The sequence below is a fragment of the Leucoraja erinacea genome, chromosome 1 (genome assembly GCF_028641065.1).
Source record: "Leucoraja erinacea ecotype New England chromosome 1, Leri_hhj_1, whole genome shotgun sequence".
NCBI lineage: Eukaryota > Metazoa > Chordata > Chondrichthyes > Rajiformes > Rajidae > Leucoraja > Leucoraja erinaceus.
Window position 1 is genome coordinate 120,553,287 of NC_073377.1, and position 16,479 is coordinate 120,569,765.

General features: G+C 42.5%; 1 protein-coding gene across 2 annotated transcripts; it reads right to left on the minus strand.

Annotated features, from left to right (window-relative positions):
* Positions 1-1,602: 1,602 nt before the first annotated feature.
* fnta (farnesyltransferase, CAAX box, alpha) lies at positions 1,603-15,927 on the minus strand. 2 transcript variants are annotated; one of them, XM_055642361.1, is made up of 9 exons: positions 15,659-15,927; positions 13,810-13,895; positions 12,429-12,543; positions 7,675-7,779; positions 7,458-7,584; positions 6,551-6,699; positions 4,897-4,959; positions 3,452-3,623; positions 1,603-2,139 (listed from the first exon to the last, which is right to left on the minus strand). In XM_055642361.1, exons 1-9 carry the CDS (start codon positions 15,910-15,912, stop codon positions 1,987-1,989), a joined length of 1,224 nt encoding a protein of 407 aa, XP_055498336.1. In that variant the 5' UTR covers positions 15,913-15,927; the 3' UTR covers positions 1,603-1,986. The 2 variants fall into 2 exon arrangements, with proteins under 2 accessions (XP_055498336.1, XP_055498346.1); XM_055642371.1 differs by lacking the exon at positions 7,675-7,779.
* Positions 15,928-16,479: the final 552 nt, after the last annotated feature.

Below are 16,479 nucleotides of genomic sequence, written 5' to 3' on the forward strand. Positions count from 1 at the left end.
TGGCTCCCTGTGCGGTTCCGAATAGATTTCAAGATCCTCCTTTAAGTCTACAAAGCCCTTAACGGGCTTTCCCCCATCTACATCAAAAGTCTGCTTACCCATCACACCATCCAGGTCCCTCAGATCGTCCGACTTGGGGTTACTGAACATCTTGCGGTCTAGGCATAAGGTCAGGAGCGACCGCGCCTTTGCGGCTGCAGCTCTTAGACTGTGGAACAGCATCCCTATCCCCATCAGAACTGCCCCCTCCATCGACTCTTTTAAGTCGAGACTTAAAACTCATCTTTACTCTCAAGCCTTTCTTGACGTCCTCTGAGTGAGGGTTATATGTATGTATTTATGTATGTACTTAATCTATGAACCAATGCTGTATAACGTTAGTACCTCCACCAATGTAAAGCACTTTGGCCAACGAGAGTTGTTTTTTAAATGTGCTATATAAATAAAAGTGACGACTTGACTTGTCAAAGGCTTTTTTGAAAGTCCAGATACACCACATCCACTGGCTCTCCCTTATCCATTCTACTTGTTACATCCTCAATAAATTCCAGATTAGTCAAGCATGATTTGCCCTTCATAAATCCATGCTGACTTTGACCGATCCTGCCACTGCTTTCCGAATGCGTTGTTATTACATCTTTAATAATCGATTCAAGCATCTTCCCCACTACCGATGTCAGGCTAACTGGTCTATAATTCCGTTTTCCCTCTCCCTCCTTTCTTAAAAAGTGGGGTTACATTAGCTACCTTCCAGTCCACAGGAACTGATCCAGTCTACAGGAACTGATCCAGTCTATAGAACATTGCAAAATGATCACCAATGCATCCACGATTTCTCGGGCCACCTCCTTGAGTACTCTGGGATGCAGACCAACAGGCCCTGGGGATTTATCTACATTCAGTCCCAACAGTTTACCCAACACCATTTCATGACTAATGTGAATTTCGTTCAGTTCCTCCGTTACGCTAGATCCTCGCTCACCTAGTATTTCTGGGAGATTATTTGTGTCTTCCTTAGTGACGACAGAACAAAAGTACTTGTTTAACTGATCTGCCATTTCCTTGTTTCCCATTATAAATTCCCCTATTTCTGACTGTAAGGGAAACAATCTTTATCTTCTTCTTCAGAGTCCCTGCTTCAGTGTTGTATGAGTCGAATGGCTGAGTCATTCTTCATTTCTGTTACTTCTGCCAACTCTACTTCATTTCAAGAACTCTTTATTCTGCAAACTTTGGCCTTTTGGTTACCATTCAGTGGGTGTGTCTTTCACCATAGAGATCTCATTCTCTCAAATTCATTTCCTATAACTCTCCACAAATCCCTCTATTTCTTCACGATTCCTGTAATAAAGCAGGCCTTTGAACAAATTTAACATTCTTCTTAAGATTTTGGTATTTTCACTGCGCATCCATTTCTGCTTGATTATACCTCTACAACTTGCTTTGAGGCATTTTGCTCCATTAAGCACACTATATAAAGAATCATCTTTTAAAGAAAATGAATGTATTTGAGAACAAGTCTAAAAATGCAAAATGAAAATTAACCTATGGGTTATTAATGCATAAAACCAGTACTAAAATGTAAATGAACAAGAGAAAAAAAAACTTCCATTGGTTTTTATTTCCAACAAATAAACTATAATAGTGGCACTGCAGCTTTGATAGTATATCTGCATTTATGGCAACTAAAAAAAAAGTAACATCTTAAATTAATTCAGATATCTAACTCTCCCTCCCTATTCTGTCCCCATGTGAATAAAACTGAGTTAGTTTCAATGGCATTCACATGAATCATATTTTTGTAAGTATGCATTCAAGGTCAACAAGGGAGATTTAGGTTTACTTCTAGTGTAACATCAAATAATATATACACATACAAAGTTATGGTTTTATACATTTACATAAATAAGTGCGATGTGTAGACGTTAACAGAATATGACCGATCACGTTTTTCCCCCCTGCATACTAAGGAATATCATACAGCCTTTAGTTATCACTACATTCCTGAAGAGAGTCTTCACTTCCCATAGGCACAGGTTCTTGTTGAATCACACCATGTTTGGCTCTCAAGCGTCTTGCAAAGTACCTCCAGTATTCCTGCCGTATTGTATCTTGTTTCATAGCCAGTTGCTCACACAGCTGAATGAAATTGAAGACCAATTGATTAGAAACAAAATTGTATCCATTAGTTTCCTCCAATTTTTGGAATTTCAATATACTGAATCTGCCCTAATTCTTTTCGATAACTTTTCACAACACTTTTAACACACAAAAAATGTCAAAGTACTTGCCAAGAGGAAATAACAGACTGTTTCAAAGCGATTGCCTTAAAGTGATCTAGCAGGGTTATGAGATCCATTTAGGGTAAATCGTGAGTGTTGATCTCGCCACTGACTGCCCTACAAATAATTAAAAACTGCACAAATTCAATAAATATTTTCATCTATTGTTCTGAGCTACAATTAGCAGCAGGAAACATCATAGAAAAGAGGATAACTTAAGGGCAGTACATTGCTCCAAAAGATCTTCCTCCAAGGAAGATATTTAACCACGGATGCAGGGCCCAGAATAAGCATAAGACGTGCTCCTGTCATCACAAGACAAGAGGTTGGGGAAATCTGATTGAAAGGGGGTTAAATGGTAAAACCCTCCATTAAACAAAATTAAAGTTCTGAAGAAGGGTCTCGATCTAAAACATCACCCATTCCTTCTCTCCAGAGATGCTGCCTGTCCCGCTGTTATTCCAGCTTTTTGTGTCTATATTCAGTCCATATTCAAATACGTAATTCAAATAATGTTTTTGCAGGAAATCTTTGCAGATAGAATGACCATCACACAAAATCAACTCCTAAGTAGACTGAGAAACAATAGACAATAGGTGCAGGAGTAGGCCATTCGGCCTTCGAGCCAGCACCGCCATTCAATGTGATGATGGCTTATCATCCACAATCAGTACCCCGTTCCTACCTTCTCCCCATATCCCCTAACTCCGCTATTTTTAAGAGCTCTATCAAGCTCTCTCTTGAAAATATCCAGAGAACCGGCCTCTACTGCCCTCTGAGGCAGAGAATTCCACAGACTCACAACTCTCTGTGTGAAAAAGTGTTTCCTCATCTCTGTTCTAAATGCCTTACCCCTTATTCTTAAGCTGTGGCCCCTGCTTCTGGACTCCCCCAACATCGGGAACATGTTTCCTGCCTCTTTGTGTCCAAACCCTTAATAATCTTATATGTTCCAATAAGATCACCTATCATCCTTCTAAATTCATATATCCTGCATTAATTTTACAGCTGGAAGCTACGATGGAAGAATCTTGCGAAAGGACGAAATGAAATAGACTGAAATTAATAGCATGTGAGTTTACCTTGTAATCAGAGATTGTCTAGTAATAAATTAGTTTCTGTCCCACACTGACATTAACCATGACAACACCTGTGATCAAGAAACTGACCTCCAGTGCTCTGTTTAAAGTTCCTTCCTTCTCTTCACAGTTGCTCTCCAAGAAGTCTTCATACATGTCAATTAGGAAAGCAATCAAGTAGGGGGAACTAGGTTTCTCCATCAACTGTAAAATCTGCTGCAAAAGGTTGGGAAACTTGGATAGACTCTGATCCTGTAGAATTCTTGAAAAGGAGAGTTATGAGATAATATTTGTTTTAAACAAAATCCCATGTCATTGTAAAATTAAACTGCACTCATGGGATACCTCAAAATGTTCTTCATTACCTAAACAACTTATATAAACTCACCATATGGTTATAGAAAGAAACAGAAAATTAACAGCAGATTCAAACTTGTAATAATTTCCAATTCTAGCGAGGTAAATTCAAAACTAAAGTATAGAAAAATAATTTCAGTGAGCAAGTCAAACAAGATGCGGAAGCCGATGGTGCTAATCTTTCCACATAATTTAAACTAATTTCTCTCAAAAGATAACATTTTGGGGTACATAAATATATCAATGCATGATAATGCTGAGGCTGATCTATCAGCAGAATACTTCAGCATCTCCTCCCAGACTAATAACCCAGCATAAGAGATGTTTATATTGAATTCCATTACAAAGGTGATATTAATTTAATGCCCAACATCTACTCCCAGTCAAAGCACTCTCCCAAAGTTTCCATTGAAAAAAAAAGAGAAACAAATGCTTCAAACTTTTTTCCTTGGACAAAAATATAACTCTGCCACTGACGAGTTGGAATTCCTGGCCTATGACCAAACAAATGAAGCAGGATCCAAGGCAACAATGGAATCCTGGAGTCTTTTGGAAGAGCATTAAATAGGATCCTACTAAATAGACGGAAGGAACCCGCTTCCTTCTTGGACGCTGCTTCATTTTGATTGGTTATAGGCCAGGGATTCCAACTTGTCAGTGGCAATGTTACATTTTCTTCCAAGGAGGCTTGAAACATTTCTTTCCATCAGAGGTTCATGTAGAATACAAATAAGTAGAGCACACCACACCTCATACTACCTACCTGTGCATGCATCACATGTCCAATTATGACACGTGGTTGCAGATTTCATATAAAACTCTTCAATTACCTGCACAACTGGTGGGTCGTCCACAACCCAAAGTGACTACCAAAGAGGAAGGAGGATGGCGTGTGATAGCCTGTGATTCCCAAAGCTCCTTATTACTGGAATTATTACCATCACTTCATATCTTCGTCTGTTGTGGATCAATAACTCTATTATCAAATTTTCTGTTGGTCTTTCTTTATCTAAATATTTCTGTGTTTTTATTCAACATTACTTTCAAGGCCACTTCTATCCTAATCAAATGTAAAAGTTAAAAGTTACTCAAAACACAGATACCTCTGGACTTGTAACTAGTTTAAATTTTGATTTAATAAGATACGTGATTCTGTAAAACAAGAAATTATTCCTTACCCTTTCAAGTAATTCCATGCACTTTCATTATGAGGCGCCCTTTTGATCATCTTCAGAGTGTATCTGTAAAGTAATACATAATGTTGTTAGAGACGGCTTCATTTGTACAGTAGTACATTATGTTAGTGATCAGCTTGGTGAGCGATCAGGGCTTCATTTACTTGCCGGAGTTCAATGACCTATTAATGTGTAACAAAGAATCATGCGTGCAACTAATGATATTAATAGAACCGTTGGCAAAAATAGACTTTTAATATAAACCAAGCGTGGACCCGCTGGGTCCCCGTCCCCCAACGGAATATTCCACCACTCACCCATAGCCCCCAACTGTGCAGGCGCAGCTGACGGGTTCCCGTTGTGAAGCCACGGCAACCCTCCCCCAACTGCGCAGGCGCGGCCGGCAAGTAGGAGCGCGACTACCAGGTTTATTAAAGTTTAAAAAGTCAATAACTTTTCAAATATAACATCAATCTGAACGAAACCTGCTACTGCACACCACAAGACAATGGTGAGTAAGGTGGGCCTAAAATTGTATTTCGAGAACAAACAAACAAGATGAAAAGTTTTAGTAATAGATAGAAGATAGATAATGCTGCTTATTAGCCAAAAAATAACATGGCTCTATTTAAAATGGATTGTTCATTGGAGCCTTTTAACACAAACAAAAGGGAATGCATTCAATCATTATCCCATGGTTGATTTTCTAGGATGTGTATTATTGTGTGGCAGATTACAGGAGTGGCTTCCTTGATAAATAGTTTAAATATATTTTAGTTATGCTCACATTTTTTAGCATTCATTATTAGTCATGATCAATTAACGCAGGTATCTTTTCCCTCTAGTGATAGGTGTAATTCACAATATCTCTAGTATTTACAAGAAGAAAGAGCTTAATTATATTAATAAGGAATTAAATATGAGTGGAACGATTACAAGACACTTTCAGTGTCCAAAGAATTTGTCTTTTTTTATACACTGAAAGAGCGAGTTGAAAATAATGCAGTTATACAATTAAATTTATGTCAATCTCATCTAGCAACAGGGAATTATTCTGCCCACAGGTTAGCACACTAAACTTCCATAGCTGCCGAAGAGAGGTGCAAGAGATGAGACAGCTTCAATCTTAAACATGAGATCTCCGGAGCACCCAGAGGAAACCCACGTAATCACAGGGAGAACGTGCAAACTCCACACAGACGGCACCCATGGTCAGGATTCAACATGGGTCACTAGTGCTGTGAGACAGTAGCTCAACCAGCGACACTACTGTCCTTTAAATCATTGTTGGGTGTAGGCCAAGTTTAAATTGATTGCCACTGTGGTGGATTATGTCCATCACTAGAAGGAGGAAAAAAATTGTTTTAAGAGATTATGGCTGGTCAAGATCACTCTTCAAAAATAATTAATCAACTACTTAGTTCTTTAGGGTGTAACAATTACTACATAAAGTCCAGTTCCTTCTGCATAAAGGAAGGCTTTAAGACATTGGAAATAACCCGTTCTATCACTTTTTTGATGCTTACTGCAATGACATCCAAACAATAGGCATGTAGCGGTGTGATATTCTTAGCTAAGCACCTCCCAAACTGCATGGAGAAACCTTGTTGAATTAACTTTAAACTGGGGTAACGGAAATAAGTGGAGGAAAACTAACTCGACTTCACGGCCAAGCACTGCCATATCATCAAAGCCAGTGGTGTTTGAGATGACAAAGAATCGCTGGTTCCACGCAGAGTTGTTTCGCACATCATCTTCCAGCAGTTGATCCACATACTCTAGTTCATTGTCCCAAAGGTTGAATTCCTGTCAAGCACACAAAGTTACAAAAATCACCACTATTCAGAGCGTGAACACCAACCTACATACCAAACAATGTAAAATAAATGAATAGATCTCGGCTTTGCTGCCAGCAACCACAGCTTTATGCCTAGCTGTCTCTCTGATGCTGAAGTGCTGAGGCCAGCAATTGCGGGCACCATCTCAGCAGCGTGTTTTAGAATCATGACTATAAGAACATTGCAGCGGTCATGGGACACACTGAGGATATTAGTACAGAATCATACACACCAATGCATGTTCTTCTTGTGTCACATTATAACTTTATAGCCAAGTACCACTCTGATACCAAGCAGGATATGGATGTTCTGATTTCTACCTTTCCTCCAAAAACCTTACAAAACAAATGAAACCACTTCTCATGATCTAGGTACCTCTGGTAAGGCCAGCAATAACTGCCCATCTCTAACTGTCCTTGAACCAATTTGTTAGGACATTTCAGAAGACATAGGAGCCAAACACACTGATGGGTGTGGAATCACATAGAGGCCAGATAGAAGATTTCCTCTGAAGGCACTGGTGAAATAGACAAGATTTAATGAACATACAATAGTTTTGTAATTATGATTACTAACAACGTTTTACAAAATTCTAGATTATTATGCCTTTAATTTCCTTGTCTTCCATGGTGGGATTTCAAATGGGGTCTCCAGATTGTTCACTATTTCGTGCATTTGCCGTTCTTTGATGTCAAATTTCCAGTTTCCACATTATTTGCTTTTTACCTTAATCACCCACTGTCTGTGTTGCCAGGCGTGGTAGTTTTTTGCATCTTGTTCAAGGATCCCAGAAATAAATCCTAGTTCCTGCGAGGAGTCTTTTAGCCATTCCACAATTTTCTGCCTGTGATACCTAGGAACCAAAGGATGCAAAAACTATTTTTATTTTCTCAGTTAAATCATCTGGTTTTATAAAACTGTAAGCAACTGTGACTTTATATACCAAACTTGATAATTCTTTGGTTGGTCCTCAATAATTTCAGAAATATAAGCCAACTCTTCATTGAGGTCCTTTTTCAAAGACTGTAACACCACTCTGCGGAAATGCCTGAGAGCAAGATGAAAAACAAAATCAAATCACCGGTCAGATGGAAAATAAAATGCATTAAATGGTGCAGGCATTTTACCTCCTCACCTCTGTTCAACTATTCTATTGGAACATGACTTGTCTGCACTTCAATTCCATTTATCAGTGTTCGATCCATATCTCTGATGCATTTTACCAACAAAATCTATCAAATCTCATTACGAGTCCTCAAATTGTTTTGGTGTACAGCCTCAGCCTTTAGAGGGACCGTGAGGTCCAGATTTGGCACTACAGCATTAAGAAACACTTCACAAAGTTACTTTCAAAATGCAATCACCATTATAAGTAGGTTTTTCATTTATGCACAACAGAATCACACTGACTGAGATGTATAAGAGACATATAATTGGCGTTTACTGTTTTTGCTGGAAAAATGAACATTGGTATAGGAAATCTCACAAACACCCCCTGATGACTTGAGATCTTTAGACCTCAGTTTACAGATAAACTCAGCACCCTAACATGTCTCAGTACCATGCTGAACTATCATATTGGAGGTGTTCAAAAACCATTGGATTGAAACCTATTCTGTATGACTAAGAAGGCCATATATCAGCATGGGACTAGACAAGGACATACTCATTCCTTCCGCCACAAACCATCCCTTTCCCACATACTTTCCCCTGTATCCGCAGGAGATGCAACACCTGCCCCTATACCCTCATCCCCATCCACAGGCCCTAGCATTGATTCCAGGTGATACAGAGGTTTACATGCACCTTCTCATCAACTGCCTCTTCTACATATGGTGTTCCTGATGTAGTCTCATGCTAGTCGGTGAGACCAAGCATAGACTCAGCGACCGTTTCGCCTAACACCCACTCAATCTGCCACGGCCTAGGGGATCTCCCGGTTGCTAACCGTGTATGCTCCTCTCCCCACTCCCATACCAATCTTTCTATCCTGGGCCTCCTCCGATGCCAGTGAGGCCACACAGAAACTGGAGAAACAAAACCTTGTATTCCACTTAGGTCGCTTACAACCCAATGGAATGAACATCAAATTTCAGGTAACATTCCATTTTAGGTAATTACAACCCCCCCCCTTCTCCCTCCTTCCTCAACTACCCTCCGTCCCCTATGCCCCACCTGAACTTGCACCCATTTCTCTGGAGTAACTCAGCGGGACAGGCAACATCTCTGGAGAGAAGGAACGGGTGACGGTTCAAGACCTTTCTTCAGACTAGAGAAAATCCGGGATGTCATTGTGAACTTATAAAAGGTAAACCCATAATTGAAATAGGAAAGATGTATTTATTTTAAAATATTACTACAGGTGCACAACCTTTTATCCGAAAGCCTTGGGACCAGACACTTTTCGTAATTCAGAATTTTTCGGCTTTCGGAATGAAAGATTTTTAGCGTAGATTTTAACGGCTGGCTCAGTGGTAGAGTGCTCGGCTCGTATCCGCAAGGTCGCAAGTTTGCCTCGATCCCGGCAGTTACTCGATCGCGAGTTTGAGTCTTTAATGTAGTTTTTTCTTGCAGAATAGGAGAGAATAGGGAGGGTTAGGCTGGGATCATTCTCTGCGAGATAATCTTAGCGCGGGAGACAAGTGTAGGAGAGGTGTACTGACTGTGTGGGCAGAACTTTGGAAGTGATTGCCCACCATTCTCAAAAGCCGCTGTGTCTCCCTGTCCCTCCAACTCCAGAGGAATCCGCTCCCCGATGGGCCGCTACGGCGACAAGTGGCAGTTCGCCCACAGCCCGAGCTGCGCCCCCTCATCCGCAACCCGGGTTCCTCTGGAGTTGGAGCGGGGCTGGGCTAGAGTTGTTGCTGGCTGTGAGTCTCTGGGATCTCCGTGCTTGCAGTGGGCCTGGGGGTCGGTGTCCCAATGAGCAGGCGCAGCTCGGGCTGTGGGCGAACTGCCACTTGTCGCTGTAGCGGCGCATCGGGGAGCGGCTTCTGGTGGTCCTGACGTCTCTCAGCTCCTGTCCAGGGGGGTGGCCGGAGACGTCAGGACCAACAGGAACCCGCTCCCCGATGCGCTGCTACAGCGACAAGTGGCAGTTCGCCCACAGCCCGAGCTGCGCCCCCTCATCCGCAACCCGGGTTCCTCTGGAGTTGGAGCGGGGCTGGGCTAGAGTTGCTGCTGGCTGTGAGTCTATGGGATCTCCGTGCTTGCAGTCAGTGTCCCGTTGGTCCTGACGTCTCCGGTCACCCCCCTGGAATGGAGCTGAGACTGTGAACTGTACCGCCCTTGCCCCCTCCCTCTGCAACTGCAAACAACCCCACAGTTCCCAGTCTCAGCTCCTGTACAGGGGGTGGCCGGAGACGTCACAGCCCGAGCTGCGCCCCCTCATCCGCAACCTCAAGACCAAGACGCACTTTGCACACCATCAGCTTCGGTCCCTATGGGGAGCGTGTTCCTCTGGAATTGGAACGGGGCTGGGCTGCTGTTGGCTGTGGGTCTCTGGGATCTCCGTGCTTGCAGTGGGCCTGGGGGCCGGTGTCCCGTTGGTCCTGACGTCTCCGGTGACTGGTACTAGCTCCGACGTGAAGACAGTGCAAAGCCCCCGCGCCGGTGCAATGGGCGGGGAGCTGGAGAGGGGAGGGAAGGGGTCACACACATGGCCTGGAAGCAGAGGGGTGTAGGTGGGGTGAAACTTAAGGGAGCGACAATTTGCTGCTGCCTGCACGCTGAGTTAAAAAGTTCTCATGCAAGACTCACGATACACTGTGTATCGTGAGTCTACCGTGGGAACTTTTTTAACTCAGCGGGCAGGTAGCAGCATATTGTCAATTATTAACCCCCCCGCGCAATATACCCTCACCTTCTCTTTTATGAATGGGGATTTAGTTCCCCTTTCTTCGAGGACCGACCGGAGGTTCCGCTGTCACCTCTGCGGGCCGCCCTCGGTGAACGTTTTCAAGGACCTTTCTTCAAGGACTGAAAAAATGTCGCTATTCGGAGGTTTTCGTTATTTGGATCTTCGGATAAAAGGTTGTGCACCTGTACTCAAAACGCACTTAAACATTTTCTGCTCACATTAAAAATTCACCCTCTGGTTTTTCATACCACAACATGGGGAAATGTTTCCAATGTGCATGTCTCATATAATTTGATATATCTCTACCAGGTTAGCCTTCAGTCTTTTACACTCAAGCGAAAACAAGCCTAGCCTATCCAATTTTACCAATAATTATAGTACCCCAATCCAAATATAATCCTGGTGACTTTCTAATTCACTTTCTCTAGTGCAATCACATCCATGATTGGATATATGGATGTTTTTTTCCCCGGAGCAGAGGAGATTAAGGGATGACCTGACCGAGGTATATTAAATTATGAGGGGTAAATAGAGTAGAATATTTTTCCAATAGTGGGATTGTCAACAACCACGGGATTAAGGTGAAAAGTATGAGTTTTAAAGAGGCTTGGAAGGGGAATGTTTCCAAAGATAATGATTGGAATCTGGTATGCGCTACCAAAGGAGGTGGTGAAGCCAGATACTCCACAGTATTTAAGAAAAATCTAGACATGCTTTTGAACTGCCAAGGTATAGATGGCTTTGGATTTGGAGGGTAAAAGGGATTAGTAAATATTGTTACATGGGTCGACGAGGACTAAGTGAATGAAGAGCCCAAAGAGTTTTATGACCAGTATTATTAAATGGAATTTGTAACAGGCACACCACAAACTCCTCTCTACCATTTTTCCACAATTCATAGGTTGCATTGACAACATTGCTTTCTTCTGCTAATCTATAGTCAAGATGACAAAAACATCAATCTTATGGGAATTTTATCCCTTCTAACAAATCATCATAAGAAAGGAAATGTCAGTACAATGATAGAGGACCTTAAAGACTGCAATAGTTCAAGATGGAAGCATACCATCACCTTCTCAAGAAAACAAAGACAAGTTAAATAATACACTAGGAATGTTAGAATCCCAAGAGCAAATCAAAAGATTAGCAAAGACAAAACATAAATGGAAGTATTATCAGCTGAGTTGAGATAGAGCAGAAGCAGATATTGAGATAATATCAATATAGATCAAGAACAAAGCAACCTGACAAACACAATGTAACAGCCTTAGCAATCCAGAGAAATTCTATCTGAACAAAAGGCGTTCAGAGGCAATTAGAAGGCAAAATAACATTTTTCACATGCATATTGCAGCATCACCACACTGTTAACTGCTACATTCCAAAATTTCTAGTAACAGGGACAATAAAGTGCTTTGATCTTAAAAGAGTGCTTTGATCTTAGCATCTCAAGAGCAAATCAAAAGACGTATAACAACATACTATCCTTTATCTTAATAAATCTAAAAGGGGAATAAATGAATTCAAAGGCTAAAATGAAGAGATCGATGTTCATTTCTCAACTGTGTTACTTTAACAAAATAAAATCAACCTATCACTAAAGCAGTTCATCAGTTAAGTAATGATTTAAAAATTACAAATGAAAGACACACATGCCAGAATAACTCAGCGTGTCAGGCAGCATCTTTGGAGAACATGAATAGGTGACGTTTCAGGTCAGAACCCTTCTTCCTTGTTTCTACAATATCAAAATCAAAACAGCTCACATCCGACTGGTTAAGAATACTAGAATTTTTGCTGTTATTTTGAGCAAGATTTAACTATTTGAATTGCCTTACCATACTGTGTAATTCGCAGCATTGAGCTCTATTGCATCTGTTGTCAGACTGAGCGCCCGTTCACTCCTTTCATCAAGCTTTAGTACAGCCCTGAAGTAGTCATATACATCTTTAACTGGAAGGGAAAAAAACAGTTCAGAAAGTTGGAATTCACAGCTCACATGCAACCTAATTACCAATAACTGAATTTATCCAGAATTAGAAAAAAACATAGCACGCATTTTCAAAAGCACTTTTTAAGCACCAATTCTGAGCATTTCACTCATAGTTATTTGTTGGTTTCTATATTATTCATTCTTTTACAATCTAGGAGTCACAGGCAAGACCAGTGTCATGTCTATCTGCCTGAGGGTTGTGATGTGTTTCCTTCTTGAACAACCCAAGTCCTCTTAGTGAAACTATTACAAGTATTCCCACCGTGCTGATGGATATGGCATTCTAGAATTTGCAATGATAAAATAAATAATGATCTGTTTCCAAAACAGAATGGTGTGCGACTTGGAGGAGAATTTGCAAGGGGTGATTATTCTCATGCACCTGCTGTTCCTTGACCTTGGTGATAGAGGCTGGTTTGGGACCTGATATCAGAGGAACCCGAGTGATTAGCTGCTCTGTATTTTGTAAACAGTGCACACTGCAGCCACCATGAGTTAAAAGTGAAGGAAATTAACATTTAGGTAGTAGACCGATGGATGTAATTTTTCATGAATGATTAGAACGTTGTGTGATTTTATCAAACTTTCTAATAGTTTAAAATCCAATCTTTAGAAAAAGGCTATAACAAACTGTAATGGCAGCAATAACATATTTACAATAATGTTCTGAAATTTGGGAAAGAAACTCCCCATGTCCTTTACAAAATGGAAAAACATAAATGATAAACCCAAGGGAAGAGATAAAGATGGATGACCAAAAGCTTGTTCAGAGATGCTCTTTAAAAAGAGTCTTAAATAAATGAAGAAAGCTGTAAAGATATATGGAAGTAACTCTAGAATGCAAAACTGATGCTGATGAATGCACAATCAAATTGGGGTCTGCGTGGGTAGCATTACTGTCGGCATGGAGCTGGTGGGCCGAAGGGCCTGTTCACATGCTATGGCTCAAAAACTGAGTGAAACATTTGCACATGAACTTTAATTTAATGTTGTGGGATATGTATGGAAGGATAATACTACAAAGGGATTTATGCACATGAACTTTAATTTAATGTATTTGTGGATTGGAAAAGGAGGACTGGAGAGATGACCAACAGGACTTGATATTAGTTAAGATTTGGGCAATTATGTTTTGACGCACAATAAAAGACCAAAACTTCCTGATTCCATCAAATTCAGAATTAATTTATCCACAGAGCTACTTTTATCCTGAATTAAATACTTACAGTTCTCAGAATAAGCTATCTGAACAACTGGATGAGGCCCATCATCCTGTGGGACAGGCTTAATATCCGCCCATTCCTTCCGATCTCTGGAGAGAGGATGGCATTTCATTAATGTAATATATACATTAGGACACATGCAAACTAGCAGCCTAATAGAACATATTTATGACTGATAATACCGGCCTGAAAGAATCACACACAAGCCTTGCAAAGAATAGCAACAATTTCTTCATATATTGGGAATCTAGCAGTCCTGCACCATCCTATACATGATACCTGCATGGATATTTCCTGGTAAAACCCATTGGATTCTAAACATTGTATTAGTCAGGATAGATTTGGTTCCTGCACACTGAAGCAATGGAATATCCTACTGAAACTTCACACATCACAAGTTCCAAAGTTGTACGATTGTAATTACAAAAGTGGATCAACAAAAACAATACTTATCTAACAGTGACACAGAGACTGATTGCTTTTGTCAATCTGCTTTCCAAAGCAATCGGAGCTACATCCACTGGATTCACGGCACTGGGCCTGAACTCGCTGGAGTTTAGAAGGGTGAGGCGGGACCTCAGAGCATCTTACCATATAGTGAAAGACCTGGATCGAGTGGATGTGGAGTCGATGTTTCCACTAGTGAGAGAGTCTAGGACCAGAGGCCATAGCCTCAGAAGAAAAGGACGTACGTTTAGAAAGATGTGGAATTTCTTTAGTCAGATGGTGGTGAATCTGGAATTAATTGCCACAGAAGGCTGTGGAGGCCAAGTCAATGCATATTTTTAAGGCAGAAATTGACAGATTCTTGATTGGTACAGGTGTCAGGGCTTATGGGAAGAAGACAGGAGTGTGGGTTTGAGAGGGAAAGAACATGGATAATGACATTTTGGGTTGGGATCCTTCTTCAGACTGGTCATGTCACCTAATCCAGGAGCCAATCTTCACTCCAGGCAGACACAAAGTACTGGAGACATTCAACAGGTCAAGTAGCATCTCTGGAAAACATGGATAGGTGACATTTCAGATTGGGACCCTTCTTCTGGCAGAATCCATATTCAGACCCAGTTTTGTCCTAACCCAAAACATGTTTTCCGAGGATGCTGCCTGACCCGCTGAATTACTCCAGCACTTTTTGATTTTTTTTTCCTTTTAAAAGATAATTTGATAAATTGATCATGTCACAACGATCAGCTATTTTTTTCAAACCAGTATGTTTTACAGGCAATGGAAAACCCACAAACCCTACCAATTAGCAAACTGCTGGAGACTAATCAAGCCAGGCAGGATCTGTGGAGGGAAATTGATAGATGATGTTTCAGGTCAGTCTTTTAGATTCAAGCGTCTTGTCTCTTGTATCTCCAGCCCTCCCAAACAACGGAGCAAATGCTATCTTGCCTAGCCATTGACCCATTCATCCCTGGGCTTTTATCCTTCACTGTTCTTCAGAGCCAACTACATTTGGCGGAGTTATATACTCTCTTAACTCATATAGACCCCAAACTATTGAACATCGTGCGTTAGAGTAAATATGGGCCAAATATACAAACACTTCCTTCGATGGAGGCACTAGAGGAGGTCACAGAGTGGCTATAAGTCTGGGAAAGTTTTTTTAAGGTACATCTCCAACTCCAGTGTTGTACATAGAAAACAGAAAAGAGCGGCAACCGGGCAACATGATCCGAGCCGGACTCCAGCTCCTTGGCCCGGCCCAAGGTCCCGCCCCAGGGTCCCGGTCCCTGTCCCCGACTCCGGCCTCACCCTCCCGCCCCATGTTCCTGGTCCATTCCCCGGCCCATGTACCTCCCCCCGCCCGCCCCGACCCCGGCTCCAGGTCCCGACCCCAACCCACCTGTAGAAGGCGAAGCCCTCGCTTCTCCTGCCGCCGCCGCCGCCATCCGAGTCCCCGGACGCGCGCCGCACCCCCTCTGGTTCCGGCTCCTCCGCTTCGGGCGGCGTCTCGTCCCCGGTCGTGTTGTGCAGCAGCCGCTGGGCGAGGCCGCCCTCTGGGGCTGATGCCGGGGCTGGGGCTGATGCCGGGGCTGATGTCGGTGATGGTGCGGGACCCGCCGCCGCCGCCTCTCCACAGGCCGCGCGCTCACCCATCGCTCGCCGCCGCCGCCGCCTCCCTCCCTCCCGGGAACGTCACTTCCCGCGCTCACCGGGGCCGGGGCCGGATCCGGGCCAAGACCAGGACCAGGACCAGGGCCAGGACCAGGGTCAGTATCGGGACGAAGATCAGGATCAGGACCTGCACAAGGATCAGGATCAGGACAGGGACCGGGCCAAGGATCAGTATGGACAAGGATTAGGACCAGCTCAGGGATCAGTATCAGGACCAGGCCGAGATCACAGTCCTCATCGCATCGCGCTCCGGAATCCAGCCCTCCATGGGCAATGCATCCTTCCCCGTCCCGGAGAAAGCCACCAGACCCGGACCTACACCCCGAGACCCCATTTAACTGGATCTAGATCTGGACCTGGATGTGGTGTCTCTCCACTGCTGGGGATGGAGATCTCCAAAACTGGATCTGGTCTTCGATCTGGAGCTAGGTGTAGATTTCCCTGCACAATTGGTCGGATGGTACTTTATAAGGCCACCTTTGAGGGTATGAGACAGGAACTTGCTCAGGTTGATTTGAGTAGAATTGTTTGAAGGTAAAGGAACATCAG

Coding starts and splice junctions, on each gene's coding strand:
- fnta (XM_055642361.1), bottom strand. CDS start 15,912: ATGGGTGAGCGCGCGGCCTGTGGAGAGGCGGCGGCGGCGGGTCCCGCA. Junction 12,544..13,809: donor GATAGCTTATTCTGAGAACT/GTAAGTATTTAA, acceptor TTTCCCTTCCAG/TTAAAGATGTATATGACTAC. Junction 4,960..6,550: donor GTGCTTGGCCGTGAAGTCGA/GTTAGTTTTCCT, acceptor ATTACTTTACAG/ATACACTCTGAAGATGATCA.